The sequence below is a fragment of the Alternaria hordeiaustralica genome (assembly GCF_023758085.1).
Source record: "Alternaria hordeiaustralica strain BMP 2776 chromosome Unknown scaffold_9, whole genome shotgun sequence".
NCBI lineage: Eukaryota > Fungi > Ascomycota > Dothideomycetes > Pleosporales > Pleosporaceae > Alternaria > Alternaria hordeiaustralica.
In genome coordinates, this window is record NW_026056781.1 from 718,238 (window position 1) to 733,496 (window position 15,259).

General features: G+C 52.7%; 5 protein-coding genes across 5 annotated transcripts; 2 read left to right on the plus strand and 3 right to left on the minus strand.

Moving 5' to 3' along the window:
• Positions 1 to 407: 407 nt before the first annotated feature.
• On the plus strand, positions 408 to 2,129 carry J4E84_005481 (uncharacterized protein; the record flags this gene model as incomplete). Its single annotated transcript, XM_049388078.1, has 3 exons — positions 408 to 587; positions 643 to 1,029; positions 1,080 to 2,129. The coding sequence occupies 3 exons, from the start codon at positions 408 to 410 to the stop codon at positions 2,127 to 2,129; spliced, it is 1,617 nt and encodes a 538-aa protein (XP_049244318.1).
• A 374-nt stretch (positions 2,130 to 2,503) lies between these two features.
• J4E84_005482 (uncharacterized protein) lies at positions 2,504 to 3,095 on the minus strand (the record flags this gene model as incomplete). Its single annotated transcript, XM_049388079.1, has 2 exons — positions 2,504 to 2,909; positions 2,962 to 3,095. 2 exons carry the CDS (start codon positions 3,093 to 3,095, stop codon positions 2,504 to 2,506), a joined length of 540 nt encoding a protein of 179 aa, XP_049244319.1.
• A 2,991-nt stretch (positions 3,096 to 6,086) lies between these two features.
• On the minus strand, positions 6,087 to 9,222 carry J4E84_005483 (uncharacterized protein; the record flags this gene model as incomplete). The annotated part of the gene is made up of 3 exons (XM_049388080.1): positions 6,087 to 8,211; positions 8,259 to 9,042; positions 9,138 to 9,222. The coding sequence occupies 3 exons, from the start codon at positions 9,220 to 9,222 to the stop codon at positions 6,087 to 6,089; spliced, it is 2,994 nt and encodes a 997-aa protein (XP_049244320.1).
• A 310-nt stretch (positions 9,223 to 9,532) lies between these two features.
• NDK1 (nucleoside diphosphate kinase) lies at positions 9,533 to 10,265 on the plus strand (the record flags this gene model as incomplete). Its single annotated transcript, XM_049388081.1, has 4 exons — positions 9,533 to 9,549; positions 9,623 to 9,653; positions 9,800 to 9,947; positions 10,003 to 10,265. 4 exons carry the CDS (start codon positions 9,533 to 9,535, stop codon positions 10,263 to 10,265), a joined length of 459 nt encoding a protein of 152 aa, XP_049244321.1.
• Positions 10,266 to 10,635: 370 nt separating this feature from the next.
• On the minus strand, positions 10,636 to 15,000 carry J4E84_005485 (uncharacterized protein; the record flags this gene model as incomplete). The annotated part of the gene is made up of 1 exon (XM_049388082.1): positions 10,636 to 15,000. One exon carries the CDS (start codon positions 14,998 to 15,000, stop codon positions 10,636 to 10,638), a length of 4,365 nt encoding a protein of 1,454 aa, XP_049244322.1.
• Positions 15,001 to 15,259: the final 259 nt, after the last annotated feature.

Here is a 15,259-nt window from a genome sequence, read left to right on the forward strand (position 1 = left end):
TATGTAGTAGGACGTACGCCAGCGCAATGAAGCAGGTAGATACGACAGAAGCAGTCGGGTCTGCCGCCGCAATATAATCTATGCAAGCGAGCCGTGGGTACAGTAAGGGCTCCCTTCCCGTAGGATGGCTAACTCCGCCGCGTCCCAAGCTCGAACTTTGCCACCGCCGCACGTATACTAAGTTTCGCATGCGGCAACCCTAGTATTGAGCCATTCACAGCCAGCAACGCAGTCATGGAACTTCAAGCGAGATGAACCGCGCATGCACCTGGGCACGATGTGCCAATAGTGGTCCGCGGAAGATCTTCCAGGTACAGAATGATAAATTGGGCTAATACTACACCGCAATACTTTTGGGTATCTCGATCACGCCCAGCATCGTTCATTCTTTACGAACAAAGTCCAAGATGAAGACCTTTCTTTCGCTTGGCGCCATCGTGGCAGCCGTTTCAGCCCAGAATGGAATCTTTGAACCCGCAGACTTCAATATCACGGAAGCCTTGATATCCAACGGCGTCAATGTCTCAGCTATTCCTGAGCTCTCTGGTCTGGTGGAACGAAGTGCATCAAGCGGTTGCTCTATCGCTGTATGTTTTGAACCGAACACTCCGCTCATAACCTAAAGTACTGACTGCTTCCCAGTGTTCCTCCCTGAAGCTGATATATGGTGGCGACAAGCTCCTGTCCGAGGAGACGTCCGCCTATGACGCCTTTACTGGCAGTTATTGGAGCATTCAACAGGGAACTGTGAACCCAAGATGTGTCTTTAAGCCATCTAACACGATCGAAGTGTCTTCGCTAGTTCTTCTCTCTCGCCTAACGCAGTGCCCTTTCGCTGTAAAAGGTGGTGGCCATGCTGCTTTTGCCGGAGCGTCGAGTATTGACGGCGGCATCACCGTCTCGATGGAGCGTTTCAATCAAGTCGCAGTGTCGAATGACAAGAAGTATGCCAACGTTGGAGCCGGAACTCGCTGGGTCGATGTCTACAAGGGTGTCGAGAAATCTGGTGTCAGTGTTGTTGGAGGCAGAGTAGGTTGTTCGCATTCACGTGTGGGATACAAAGGCTAAAATGGTTTTAGATGGCTCCAGTCGGTGTTCCGGGACTCGTTCTTGGTGGCGGGATCTCTTTCTTCTCGAACAAGCTGGGATGGGCATGCGACAACGTTGCTAGCTATGAGGTTGTGACTGCATCTGGTCTCGTTGTCACCGCAAGCCCAACTCAGTTCGCTGATCTGTACTGGGCTCTTCGCGGTGGCGGTAACAACTTTGGTATAGTTACTAACTTTAAGCTCAACGCCTTTCCCCTTGGCAAGATGTGGGGTGGCCAACGCATTTTCACAGAGAATAACTTCCCAGCCGTCCTCGATGCTATCTACAAATTCGCTACTGTCGGCTCTTCAAAGGATACCGACGCTGCCGAGATCGTATCATTTGGCAACTACCCAGGGATGGGTAAGATCGCGATCGTTCAGACTCATTACGCCCAGCCCATTGCCAATGCCTCCGTCTTTGATGATATCAACGCTCTTACGCCTGTCATGGACGACACGGGGATTGGCTACCTCAGCGACCTTACTATAAAGATGAATGGTGGATCACCGAACGATACGCTCGGCTCCCTCCAAACCCAATGGGATGCCACATTCAAGGTCGATCGCGAGCTATTCAGCTTCCTTGTCAACACCTTCTACAGCCTCATCCCAGACGTACAAGATCTTCAAGGCGCATTCCCAACAATCTCAATCCAGGCTATCACTGAAGGTCAATTGAAGGGTATGCAGAAGAACGGTGGCAACGCCCTTGGTCTTACGCCCGCTAAAGGCCCTATCTTCATCATGAACATGAGTGCATCATTCGCCAACGCAGCCGATGAAGCAACTATCTTGAAGTTCCTATCTACGATCATTAAGAAGGTCAAAGCAGAGGCAAAAGCCAAAGGCGTGGACAACGACTACATCTACATGAACTACGCGTCCCAGTTCATGGATCCGATCGCTAGTTACGGAGCGGCGAATGCTGAGAGACTGGTCGGTGTGAGCAAAAAATACGATCCCGCTCAGGTATTCCAGAACTTGCATCCCGGCCATTTCAAATTGAGCAAGGGAGCCCCGAATCCGAACATGCCATAAGAGCTTTCGTGTTGCGCAGCTCCATCTCAAAAGTAACACTTTAAATTTTAATACATCACTATACATTGTATTCGGCTCATTGCACTAGGTGACCACCAACTTTGACACTTTCATGACAACGTTGGATTGCTTCATCAGCGGTGGATGAAAAGATGAACACCCTCACATATTGACGGGACGAGCTCTTGGTCAACATTTACTAATTAACCGATCATGTATGTGAGAATATGCCGCCCCTATTTGGACGATTCATTTGACAGGGCATCGCCTCTGCGGATGCGATATGGAAGAAGTTTACAGCATGGGACTTGGAACAAGCCGCCGGGCCCCACTGTATATTTCAGGTTCACTGACTGCTGAACTAACAAAAGCAATCAGCTGTTGAACCAGTCAACGCCCCTAACCATCTTATCGCATATGTAGCCAGTGACAAGCGCATATGTCCCCTTATGCAAAATGTCAATGACCTGCTCGTTGATCGGCCACGTCCACGGAACCATTGACACGTTCGCCGTGGTCTCCATCAATTGATCCAGCATGATGCGAATACCGGTGTGCATGAAGACAGCGACCGGTCCGATGACGCCGTAGTACGACATGGCCGCTCTGAAAGGTCCAGCAAGCATGCCCATACCGAAGTGATGAGCATGATTCAACAGGAAGGTATGGCGCTGGTAGAATTCTGGCGAGACACCCATGTGGTTGCCCATCGTTCGCGCGGGTACGTAGGAGTCTGGACGGCCTGTGAAGAACTGTTCGACTTTGTTCGATCCTGACATGCTGGAGACAGTCAGGCATTTGCAGAAAGATGGTCAGGTGGCGACTGTCTTACACTAAGGCTCCTACGAAGCCGGCTCCGATACCGATAGCGACCGCGCGACCGAACCCGACCTGCGGAAACTTGGGAAAGCTCGATTTCGCATCTGGATACGAGACCGTGCCGGTCGCGGTGTGGTATTGAGGCATGGCGACTATGATTTGATGGGCAGTGAAAGGAGAGCAAAGGCTGTTTGGAGGAACCTGAAGTGAAGAAGTCGGATGTTAACCCTTCGTTACTGTCTGGTATAATTATCTGACGTGGATGTTGCGACACGGGGTTGTCGTGAGTGACCAATGATTTCGTCTAGCTTTGTTCATTTTGACGTCACGCATCCTCCAGTATCCATACCACGCGACATCGCTCGAAAGCATACCCAGTGACGCGTCATTTAAGTCTTCATAGATAAATGTAGTCGTCCGGACAGATGATATCTGAAGTTTTTGTCCCGACCAGTGTGTCATCTTGAGCGCGACGTCACCGTCCATTCTCAAAGCTACCGCAACACATGCAACGAAGCCCAACGCATTGCGCGAAAGAAGGCTATATCTTCAGATTTTGCAAATAACTACTGCAGGACATCTTTAGATGGAGATGAAAGAAATCTATCTAATATGCTCAGGTCATGAATTCATCATCGCATGACCCCAAGGCCATAGGATATTCCAAACAGCAAAATGCCCCAAGTAAATATTATAAACATACAGCTACATGAGAATCAACCTTCCCAATTTGTGTAGACCAACCATTCTTCATCCCACCAATCGTAAGCGACCGTTGCCCTGCGCTCGACTTCTGAGCGTTACACGTTCGGAGGCATTCCCATTTTCTCCTCCAATCTCCGGATGACCTCGCCATGACCGTCGAGAGCCTTCTTCGCACGTTCGCGATCTGCTGGTTCGACGGTACCCGGAACTCCATGATCAACTACAACGTAATGTAGCTTCCAACGCTCCCCAGACGCATCACGGATCCTCTTCTTCAGTTCTGCATTTTCCACATCACGCTCTCTTTTGCGCGTTTCGGCCTGTTTCTTTCCCCAAGTGGCATCCTTGATAGAATTCTTAATTCTCTCCGGGCTCGATGGTCGAGGCACGATATGCTTGTCGATATCGCTTTCTAGCGTTTCGAGGGTTCGTTTGAGTTTTTGTTGACCGTTATCAGCTTCATTAAATCGTTGCTTTCGGGTATAATCGTCCATGATGTAGTGGATTTGGGTATTGATCGATACGTCGGTTTTCTTGTTTGCGGATATGCGTTGTCGCTATCGATTCGAGAAGGTAGTAATGCTTGTTGAAAGTGATTCGTATTAACGAGAGCTGTCTATCTGTACCGATGTTATGGTATTAGTATAAGGATACAAACTCACTCAAGGTTTTATAGTGCTCTCCAGTCATCAATTCTTTCGCAGTCATAGTAGCAGTCACCCAGGTCGTGTGTTTTGACTGTCCTCGTTCGATCGGGCTGAGAGAGGAACGTGTCAGTAGCGTGATTCAGTTGCCGGATGTTTGATAGAGACACTGAGTCTGCAGTGGTCGCACAGTGAAGAAAGGCTCTGGTCATTTGTTATCACCACCCATCATCGCATGGTGTTATTGCAATAGCCGTTGCTCCATCAGAGAAACACTGAGCTCATACCTTCATAACGGGCCAAGACTCAGTATGTTGGTACGCCAGTTGGGTCACCGTGCGACGTCTATTTCTTTGACACGGTTCTGCGTGGTCATGGCGTTGTGCGACATATTACACTTGAGGACTTAAGTAAGGTATGTGCTCCTCACACTAGTCTGCCAGTCAGTCATGATGCGAATAGTGTCTGACTCTTTGACGGACACATTCATACCTGCGTCGTGTCTTCCCTCGCGGCTACCGATCTATCGTCAAGATAATTCAGTCTCGTGGTCTGATCTCCGTTCACGCGGTACCTCCAGCCATATATCCATAAGATAAGTCACATCTATTGCATTAGCCATAGAAGAGTCGGCGGTTGGACGAGAGGGTTGATGTTCAAGTAACGGGAAGAGCTGCCGATAGCAGCCTACGGCGTTGATGTCATCGTATGTGAAGCGCCTTCTGCACTAGTACGTGTTGTTCATATCCAGGTCACTTCCTCACTCACCCACTCACCAAGCACCAACAAACAACAGCTTCCAAGCCACCACAAGCACTCCAACCGCGTCTGCCACAGCGAAGTGCAAGATGTCGTCGTTTCTTGACCTGCCCGCGGAATTGCGCAACCAAGTATACGGTTACATTGCTATACCCCACACAGCACCTCTCTCCTCCTACATCGGGCTCTACCTGTCCTGTCGCCAGATCCGATCTGAAATGGACAGCGAGTGCGCCAGAATATTACGAGCCTACCTCAAAACCTTCCAAGATCAGCTCCAAGTCGCTTACCTCGACATACCCGAGACTTTCGCGCAAATGCAGCACGTCCACCTGCACGTTTTACAGACAAGCGACTCAAACCTCGACCGACGGATCAACAAACTCACGGCTATCTTCCCACTCCATCTCGCGAGCCTTTCAATCATCTATAGTTTTGCAGAAGACTTGCCTCTCTCGCATAAGTTGGACCATTATGTGCTTTGGCTTGCCGATGTAATAACGGAGCATCTCAAGACAAGGGTGGTCAACTCTCAGCGGGTTAGAACAGTGTCCTTCTGGGCCTCGGAAGAAGATGCGGAAGATTTTGTCTTTTACTATCCAGACTATGAGTTTGTCACCGCAAATTGGACCTTCTTATGGGATGTGGGGCTTGACGGGACTCTACATGGCGTGTGGAAAAAGGCAGATAGCAAGAGACGCAGCGAAGTGCCAGCGATTGATACCATGGTTTAGTATTCGAGCTTGAGATTGGAACGGATAGCGAATGAGGGTGCATGTTTCGTCATACATGCGATTCGTACAGAACGCACCGATCAGAGCGAGAGGCCGTGGTATTTGACTTGTCACGAGGGCGTCCGAGCAGTGAGAAAAAGAGTGGTAGAGCTATACACGCTGATGAAGATGTCTTCATAGGCGCGAGTAACACGTATTCGTAATCTTAATTCTATACAGATTGCGTTTCATCTCAGATTCCACGATCCTTTCCCTGTTGCAATGCGTGCTTCTCATGCATCTAGACACCCCAGAACTCAATGTTCATGACCATGATGCTCATGCCCGGCACCCTTCTCCGCGAAATCGATCTTCCACCCTTTGGTAATAAACACCCGCGGGTCCCTCACCACCGCATACGCAGCCTTCTTACCCTCGGCAGCATGGAACTCAAGCGGCACAGGCTTCTTCCTCTGCGTCTCCTTCTCACCTTCCTGCATGACGACGACCTCAGACTTGTCCTTCCACGCCTTGGGTGCGCCGACAATAATGATCTTCTCGACGCGCACCTTCTCCATCGTCTTGAGATACTTCTCGCACTTGACAGTACGTTTGCTAGAGTCAAGATTGGAGGAAGTGAGAATCTGGCGGGTGCCGTCGAAGGAGAAGCGGCGGTGGATGAAGGCACCCATTTCGTAGTCGAAGGTCTCGCCGTCGTCAACGTACAGAGTACCGGCAGCGTTACCGTCTTTGTCGAGAGCGATGACCAGAGTGAAAGGGTCGTACTTCATGAGTCCAGAGGAACGGCGAGGACGGTCGCGGCGTGGAATGACATGGCCGCCCTGCATAAGAAGAGGAATCTTCTCGAGAGGAGCTGGTACAGTGTGGTGCCCAGCGCCGCTGTAAGTGGTGAAGTCAAAGTAGTCGTAGTAGGGCTGGTCGTCCGCAAGGTAGATGGAGACACTGTCAGCACCTTCCTTTGTGACTGGCTTGGCGAGAAGACCAGTGGAACCAATGTAGAGCTGGTCGTCGACTTCGAAACCGCGCTCGTCGGCAGGGTGAACCCAGAAGTTGGGTCGGACGATAGGGGCACCGGTGGTGTGAGCCTCATGGAAGGCAGTGTACCACGCAGGTAGGAGCTGGTAACGAAGACGAAGGGCCTGAGTAATGATCTCCGTGTATGGAGAGCCAGCGACGTACGGCTCACGACGACGAGTGTCAATGTGAGCGTGACCACGGAAGAATGGGTAGTAGATACCAGCCTGGTACCAGCGAGTCAAGAGTTCTTTGCTTGGGTTACCGAAGAAACCTCCTACATCCGCACCACCGAAGGGGAAGCCAGAGATACCCTGGTTAAGTACCATGGGTATGGAAGCCTCAAGATGGCTCCACTCTGCCTGATTGTCGCCAGTCCACATGGCAGCAGTGCGCTGACTACCAGAGTAGAAAGCTCGGGTTAGCACGAAGGGACGGCGAACCTCGCCCTTCTTGCGCTCCGTGATGGCTTGGTATGTCGCGTTGTGGAAAGTCATACCGTTGATGTTGTGAACATCGCGATGCTCCCAGTTACCGTGATGCAAGTTGTCCTTGGGCATGGTTGTCTCAGGGCCGTTGAACACCGAGGGCTCGTTCATGTCGTTCCAAATGAAGGTGTTGTGGGCAGTGCCCTTGAACTTGTCGTAGTTGAACAAGCCCTTCCACCAGTCGATGGCAGCCGGGCTGAAGCAGTCGATCCACATGGATGAGCCAGGCCAGCACCAGCCCTCGTACTGCTTGCCTTCCTTGTTCTTGACAGCGAGGTCCTTCTTCCTCAGCTCGTCGATGATCGGGTAATCGTTTGTATTCTTGATATGAGGGTCGATGATCGCAACAAGCTTCCTATCACGCTTGTCGAGCTGCTGCTGCATGCCTTCGGGGTTGGCGAAGGTCAGAGGATCCCAGGTGAAGTACTTCTTCTCCTGTGTGTATTCAATGTCAAGCCAGATAACGTCGTAAGGAATGTTGAACTTGTCAAACCTGCGGTCGACATCCTTGACATCTTCATCGGTGACGTAGTTCCATCGGCACTGGTGGTAGGCGATAGCGAAGGACTGGGGCATAGCCGTGTAACCAGTCAGCTCACCATACTGGCGAGTGAGGTCCTGAGGAGTTGGTCCGAGGAAGACAAAGACGTCCAGCAGACCACTCTCCGACATCCAGTGCGTCTCAGTATCGGTATGGCCCTCAACACCAAGAGCGAGCGGGTTCGCAGTGTTCCTCTTCTTTGTCACGTCGATCCAGGTCTCGGCACCGTTGAGCCAGAAGACACCGACGGTGGAACCCTTGCGATGGGCTTGCATGAACGGGATGGCGCCGTAGAGGGTCATGGGGCTGTCCATCTCGTACTCGAAGACGTCGGCGTTGTATAGTCGGTATGGCTCGGTGTAGGCATTGTCGCCGCCCCTAAGATCTGTTAGCCAAGTATGTATATGTATGTGAACAATGCGCACCTGGTGGTCTTAAGAGATAGCCTTGTCGCGTGCTCTGGGATACCAAAGACGTGCGCGTATCCAGGGAACGTGATGTCTAGCGCAACAGCCTCGGGGCCTCTCGGCTTGCTGTCTGTGTTGCCGCCAAAGCTCTCGTCCCACCACGTGCTTTCGTCCTCTACAGGCTCTTCGATCTTCTTCTCTTCCTCCTTGACTTCTTCCTCGCCCTCCTTCTTCTCCTCTTGGGGCTTCTCGACCTTGGGTCGCCAGTGTTCGACGTTCATGTAGCCGCGCTCATTGAACTTGACTTGGGTCTCGCCATCGCGTTGGAACTCGATGCCGAAGGGCGCGTGGCGGATGACGGCCTGGTGCTTGCTGCCCTTGCCGTAGACAACCTTGGTGTAGCCATCTTCCGTCTCGGGGTTGAAAGCAGCGCCCTTGGACGGGTCTAGCCCTCCGACAAGAGTCCATTGCGCCGCCTCGTTGTATCGCTCCTTCCGCGCTTGACTGTCGTGTCGCAGTTGGATGTCGCCCTTGGCCCTCTTCTCTTCGTCAAGAGTGACGCGTGCCACGCCCGATTCGAGGAATGTAACGGTGAGCGGCAAGCGAGCTTTCTCTTCGCCTTCCTTTAGTGTCTTGAGCACGACGGCATCTAATCGGCCATTCGTGAACGTGATTGAGGCAGGGTCGAGAACGTAGGGCGAGGTCCAGGAGCTCGAAGCGGAGACGTCATCGGCGAACTGGCGGTTGCGCTTGCAGAAGCCCGATTGACTGCATGTTTTGAAGTTCTCGTGCTTGACCGATACTAACAACCATTAGTAACCTCTTTGTAACTTCGTATGTATGCAGAAAGAATGCCGTCGTGGACTGGAGATATCGGGGGTGAGCTTAGCTACATACCAGCTGGCACGAACAGGCAAGCCAACAGCGCCAACACCAAAAACACAGCCGTCCACCGGGGAGGCTGCTTCCGTAAAGTAATCATGACAGGCAGCTCTCTAATACACAGAAGCCAGCCTGGAATATCACCAGTCAATCAGTCAATCGGCCAGTCCTCAGCGCTCGAGATGCCATGTGGACTTTGAAGCAGCGCCAAGGTCAGGGTCCAGCTCTCTTGCACAAATCAGGCATAACTTTATGCAAGCTACCCCACTAGACAACAACGAGGGCGTCCATACCCCACCCCCTTCATAAAATTCCAGCTACACGTCCGCCTCTCCTTCTCGTTTCCTCTCATCAAGTCGTAAAGACACATCACTTTTACACAAAAACTCAAACGTCAATTCATCGCCAAAATGACTACCGAACAGACGTACGTTCGGCATCCTGATCCCAAGACGAGGGGCAGCTGAAGGGCGGTGAACGGTATACTGACAGCTGAATAGCTTCATCGCTATCAAGCCTGACGGTGTTCAGGTACGTTTCTCTCTCAGTTCTCGAACTTTGTACTCTTCAAGCTGTCAACAGTGAATCAATTGTTACAATGATTCTGTCTTTACAACTGAGACAGCGGGGTCCTCAACAAAAGATAAAAAGCACATATACTAACGAATGCCCAACAGCGTGGCCTCATCGGTCCCATCATCACCCGCTTCGAGAACCGCGGCTTCAAGCTCGCCGCCATCAAGCTCGTCACTCCCTCCAAGGAGCACCTCGAGAAGCACTACGCCGACTTGAGCGACAAGCCCTTCTTCCCTGGTCTAATTGCCTGTACGTTGGTCATGTCGATCAAAATATACCCAGTTCCACCACTGACACCCTCTAGACATGGGCTCCGGCCCCGTCTGCGCCATGGTCTGGGAGGGCCGTGACGCCGTCAAGACCGGCCGCTCCATCCTCGGTGCCACCAACCCCCTCGCTTCCGCCCCCGGCACCATCCGTGGTGACTTCGCCCTCGACGTTGGCCGCAACGTCTGCCACGGCTCCGATAGCGTCGAGAACGGCAAGAAGGAGATCGCTCTCTGGTTCAAGGAGGGTGAGGTCCAGAGCTGGAAGTCCGCCCAGCACGACTGGGTTTACGAGAAATAGACGCCTCATACAATTAGACTACGAGAGAATGGAGTGAGCTTAGTAGCTACGAGCTTCTGCGACGGAAAGCTGGCCCACGGACTGGCCTAGTAGTCATAGACGCTCTGGGCGAAAAGCTGGCTCTAGACTTCAGGGTTTAGGTGTGGGCTATGAAGATACGATCGCATGAAAAGGAATATGGTAGAAACCAATGAGACACATGAATGATCTCTCAATACTTTATGGACTCGCAAAGTGATGCAGGGCTGCTCATGCTAATGTGTTCCACCAGAGCATGAAGGTAATGCACCCAGTGCATCCTATACATGCGCCGATAACATTTCCATACCACACTCGAGACGTTCCTCAACGCCGCAAAATCCCACACCCCTCATGCATCTTCACCTGCCGGCTCTTTCCCCTTGTCTTTACTCCTCGTCCGAACCCTCGCCTCCTCTTTCTCCGCCAGCTCAGCACCTATCTTCGCGGAATACCAACCTCTCAACTTCTCCACTTCGCGCCACTCCCCCGCACCCTTCTCAACAGTCGGTCCTTTGATCTCCTCTCTTGCCCTCAATTCACCAAATGCACCTCTCTTCGCTCCCCAGACAGGTTTGCCCCAGCGCCATACACACCACGCACTCTCATCTGCGCTTATCAACATGGGATGCCGGTTCAACGACTTCACCGCGAACGCGCGGAGTAAGACCACATCGCCAACCTGCGCCTCTGGAAGTGCATTCTGATAAGCGCGGAAGATCTGTACCGTTGTCGTCTCGGGCCAGGAGCTAGCATCCGTTATCTGCAGACTGGTGAACCAGTGTTTTGGCCCCTTCTTGGCTTTCTCGCTTGGAGTGGTCGGAGAGGTGACCAGGGCAAGTATGTCGGGTTTGGTAGCCGAGTGGAAATCGGAGGAACGGTTGAGGAAGTAGACGAGGTCCTTTAGAGGAGTATAGTAAGCTAGCGGAGTGGAAAGGCCGACAGAGGGTGGCTCGGGCGTCTCAATGTTGGCGTCGTCGGACGATGGATCAATCAAGGTTGGAGATGCGGGAACAGTCGCTGCATCGACCGATGTGTGTTTGCGGCGCGGTGTTGTTTTGGGCTCTGGTGATGCGGTCAAGACTTCCATGTCGACCTCGGCCTCGGCTTGGACGGAGCGCAGACCTGTAGATGTTGTTTGCGTGAGCTGAGGCGTCAAAAGGGTGTTTTGTTCATGTTGGGCGTTGATGCTGGGCTGCGACTCCATGGCAGTCTGCTGGCTTGCAACAGGGGTGATGGGCCTTTTGCTCTGCTGTCTCGTCCGTTGGTCGATCCTGGGTGAAACGGGTGGTGAGCTGCGCATGAGCGCGTCAATATCACCGACGTCTTGGCTACCTCCACCTGGAAGATCATATACTTTTCTCCTCGTTCTTCGTACGTTGCGTGGGCTGGGAGTTATCGTGTCCTTTGATCGCGCTACATGTCGTTGCGTGCCTGGACTGCTGACCAACGGCTGTGTAACGTACGAAGGTTCAGATGGAGCAGGACTACTACTCCTTATCTCCACAGTTTGCTGTGCATTCTTCTTTCCTCTGGCCTTCTGCCTTGAAGGTCGCGACTCTGGCGCAGTTGCGGACGGTGGCTTCAAGCCTTCGTTACGTTCATCATCAAAAGCATTAGCACGATCGACAGGGTCGCTGTTATGCATATACTCCATGTCTGAGGGATGCACAGTAGATATCGAATACTCAGAGCGTGCGCTCTCTTCTTCAGAGTCTTTGACGAAAGCGACATCGGAATATCTGCCTTGTGAGGCACCCAGATCGTGCGACGGCTGGAAGCTGGAAACGATTCGGTCGTACTCCTGCGTTTGAGACACTTCAATATCAGGTATAGAGTCTACACTTCTCTGCGAAGCATGTCTACGCGAGCCTCTCTGACGAGCGATGCTAGCACCGGTGGACAAGCTTTCCATTGGCGACAATCTCGACTGTGAGCGAAGACTATAAGGAGAGTGCTGTGCAGATTCCTGTGAAGGAGAGAGGGCAGAACCAGTGCGTGTTCTGGGTGGTGAAACGGCTGAACGGGCACGAGAAGTCACGGATCTTTTGGATCGTTTGTTGACTTCAGGGACAGCAGCATCTTCTTTCTCCAGGGGCGCTGACGCCTTTGCTTTTGACCTGGTATTTTTTGCAGGCGGCTCAAGCACAACACCCATGCTTTCGATCTTGTGGGCATCCTCAGGTCCGATGTCAGAACGTTGGCTCACAGGCTCATTGGCTGTCTGGGCGGTATCGACAGGCGCTAATTGGTCATTCAATTCGTCTGCCTGGAATACGGCGGCCTCTTCTATTGTTTCCATGTGGACATCAGATTGACGGTCATCTTCAAAGGCAGCTATCTGCTCATGTTCCTGCCCGAATGATGCGTGTTCCATCGGAAATGCGTCTTGCAAGTAGTCGTCAGTAGCCTCCAAACTCGATTCTGGCAGATCACCGACAGGTGAAAACGGTTCCTCCGTAGGGTGTGGTACAACGTCAGGCTCCAGTCCCTGGGATTTGGTGTGAGTAATTGTTCGCTCCTCTGATATATCAAGAGCATGTGCGTCCGCGGTCGCAAAATCCAGGTTTACAAACTCACTATGATTACCAAGATCCATGGCAGAGGGCTGGTCCTGAGAAGGAGACTGTCTTCGGCTAGAGCTAGGCTGCTGATCTTCATGTCTGGTGTCGATCTCGCTGTTATCATCTGAAGGGGAGCCTAAGTCGACGATAGCTGACGTAGCTGTGGAATGTTGTGTGCCTGTATCCAGTGCTTGGCCACGGGTGTCTTCTAGGCTTCCGGTCACAGATTGCACGTCATCCGAGACATTGGAGTCTTCTTCAGGCGGTTGAGCAGTGTTGGGCTGCATCACAGATTGTACTGCCATGGATTCCGGTTCGATCTCACTCAAGGCTTCTTCTTCGTCCTCCGAGGAGAGTTCTACGACTTCTGGCTCGGCCGATTCGTCTTCAACCATCTCTGGATTTGCAGTAGTCAAATCTTCAACGGCTTCATCTGTATCATCGCTCTGGGCAGTGCTCAGGCGTGACTGAGATATGTCTTCTGCTTCCGAATCGCCATCGTCGTGTTCGTGAGGGGCGGATGAGGTTGAAACGTCGATGTTCTCAGCTTTCTCCTCGACTGGTTGAGCTTCTGGCGGAGGCGACGATAGCTCCATGGGGCGAGAATAGCCAGCACCGTCCATGCCGAATGTGAATCGTACAGGTGTGAAGGCCGACTCGTGGTTCGGGTGGAACACCGAAGCTCTCGATGAGCCTATTGAGCTGAAGAAGGACGTCTCGCCGATGTAGCTCGCTTCACTTGGTGGATCTTCTTCCTTGTCTCCCGTAGCATCGGCTTCGACCGGCTGTTCGATAGTAGTAGCAATGCCGAAGTAAGACGCAGCATCAGCATCATGCTCGCCTGGAAACGGTGACGGTAATGGAAGATTGGAGGCGTCTTGTGGCGCAAGCGTTGGACTTGCAGGCTCTCGACCGATCGGCGTCAACAAGCCTGCGGCGACTGCTGGGAAGGCGGGAGGAGGCATAGCAATTGTAAGCTCGTTGTTGGTGTGGTTGTCAGCCCCAGCGGCGGGCACAGGTTCGGTTTCCTCATGTGATTCTACGACTTCTGAGGAGCTTGCTTCATGAGTCGAAATCATCTTATCCTTTCCTGTGACTGTCTCTATGTCAGCCACTGGTTCTTGGACGCGCTCAAGTGGTCTGTCTTCTTGTTCTTCGACATCCGCCTCGGTGGTGCTAGCGCTGGTAGCATTAAGCTCGTCGCGCGTGTTGCCTTCTTCCTCGGTATTAACTTCAGTGTCAATCTCGGTATCGCCTCCAAAAGCATATTGTGCATCCGATGGTGGGTGTTCGTCGGGCCCAGTGTAGAGATCGTGGGAATCGGCGTCCTTTGGTGGCCCCGTAGAAGACTCGCCAATGACCTCTGCGCCCTCGTCCGTTGGTGTATTGGGCTCTGTCTGTTCGTCTTCTTGGACGTGCAAAGGTACGGTCGGTCGTTGAGGCGAAACGGGGGTGCGTGGAAGTTGCCCTGCACGACTAGGCGACGCTTCAAGAGACCCGAGTTCTTCTTCCATGTTCACATCCTCTTTCTCCGGCGATGGTGTTCTCGCGCTGTATGTCCACGCCTTCCAGTCCCCGTATGACTTCCTGGGTCGCTTTCGGTCATGGCCGTCTTCCGTCTCGTCCGCCAAGGGATCGTAGGGTGCTGGAAAGGAGGGTCCGTCAGACAATCGCGCCCGCTTGAAGAAAGCAGGGGAGGAGAATTCGCGCGCAGGCGTCGGGGCTGCTGGGCGGACAGGCGATCCGGGCGCGGGCGTGGGCGCGGCATCGACGAGTTCGAGATTTGCTGTTTCGCTACCATTTCGATAGACGCGAATCACTACTGTCTGTTTATATGAAAGCTCCCACTCAATATTCTTGCCTGGTGTGCTGACGGCGCCTTCCTTGACAAAGTCGGCGCCTCGTAGGCTCAGGACCACCTCATCGCCAATGCCCACGCCTGCTGTCGCAATGGCCTTCGCGCTGGCGCCAGAGAAGCGCGCTCTGACTTGTCCGTTCTTGCGCCGTAGCCGGAGGTCGGGCTCAGCGAGCAGCAGGGCAAATTGTCGCGTCGACGACGAGTAGGGCCATATTAACGTGACGGTCGCTCGGAACTGCTTCGATTCGATCGCGGCCAGCTCTGGACTGAGCTCTGCGATATGTGTGTAATCCATGATGCGCGGCGAGAGCGCAGATGCGTGTTATGAAAGCGACATCGTGAGAAGGGCGATTTGTCTAGGTGGGAAAGTGGGTTGCGCCCGTGAGTGGTGGTGTTGATGTGTGAGCAGCGCACCTTCCGCGCAACATCCCTGCACGCTTCCATCCGCTTGCGGCCACCTCGGTTGTTCCTGCATCACAGCACCCCATTCAAGGGAAAAACCAAACACCTAAGAGCCTACATTAAGATAAAAGCTTGCGAAGTTAGTAGCCTAA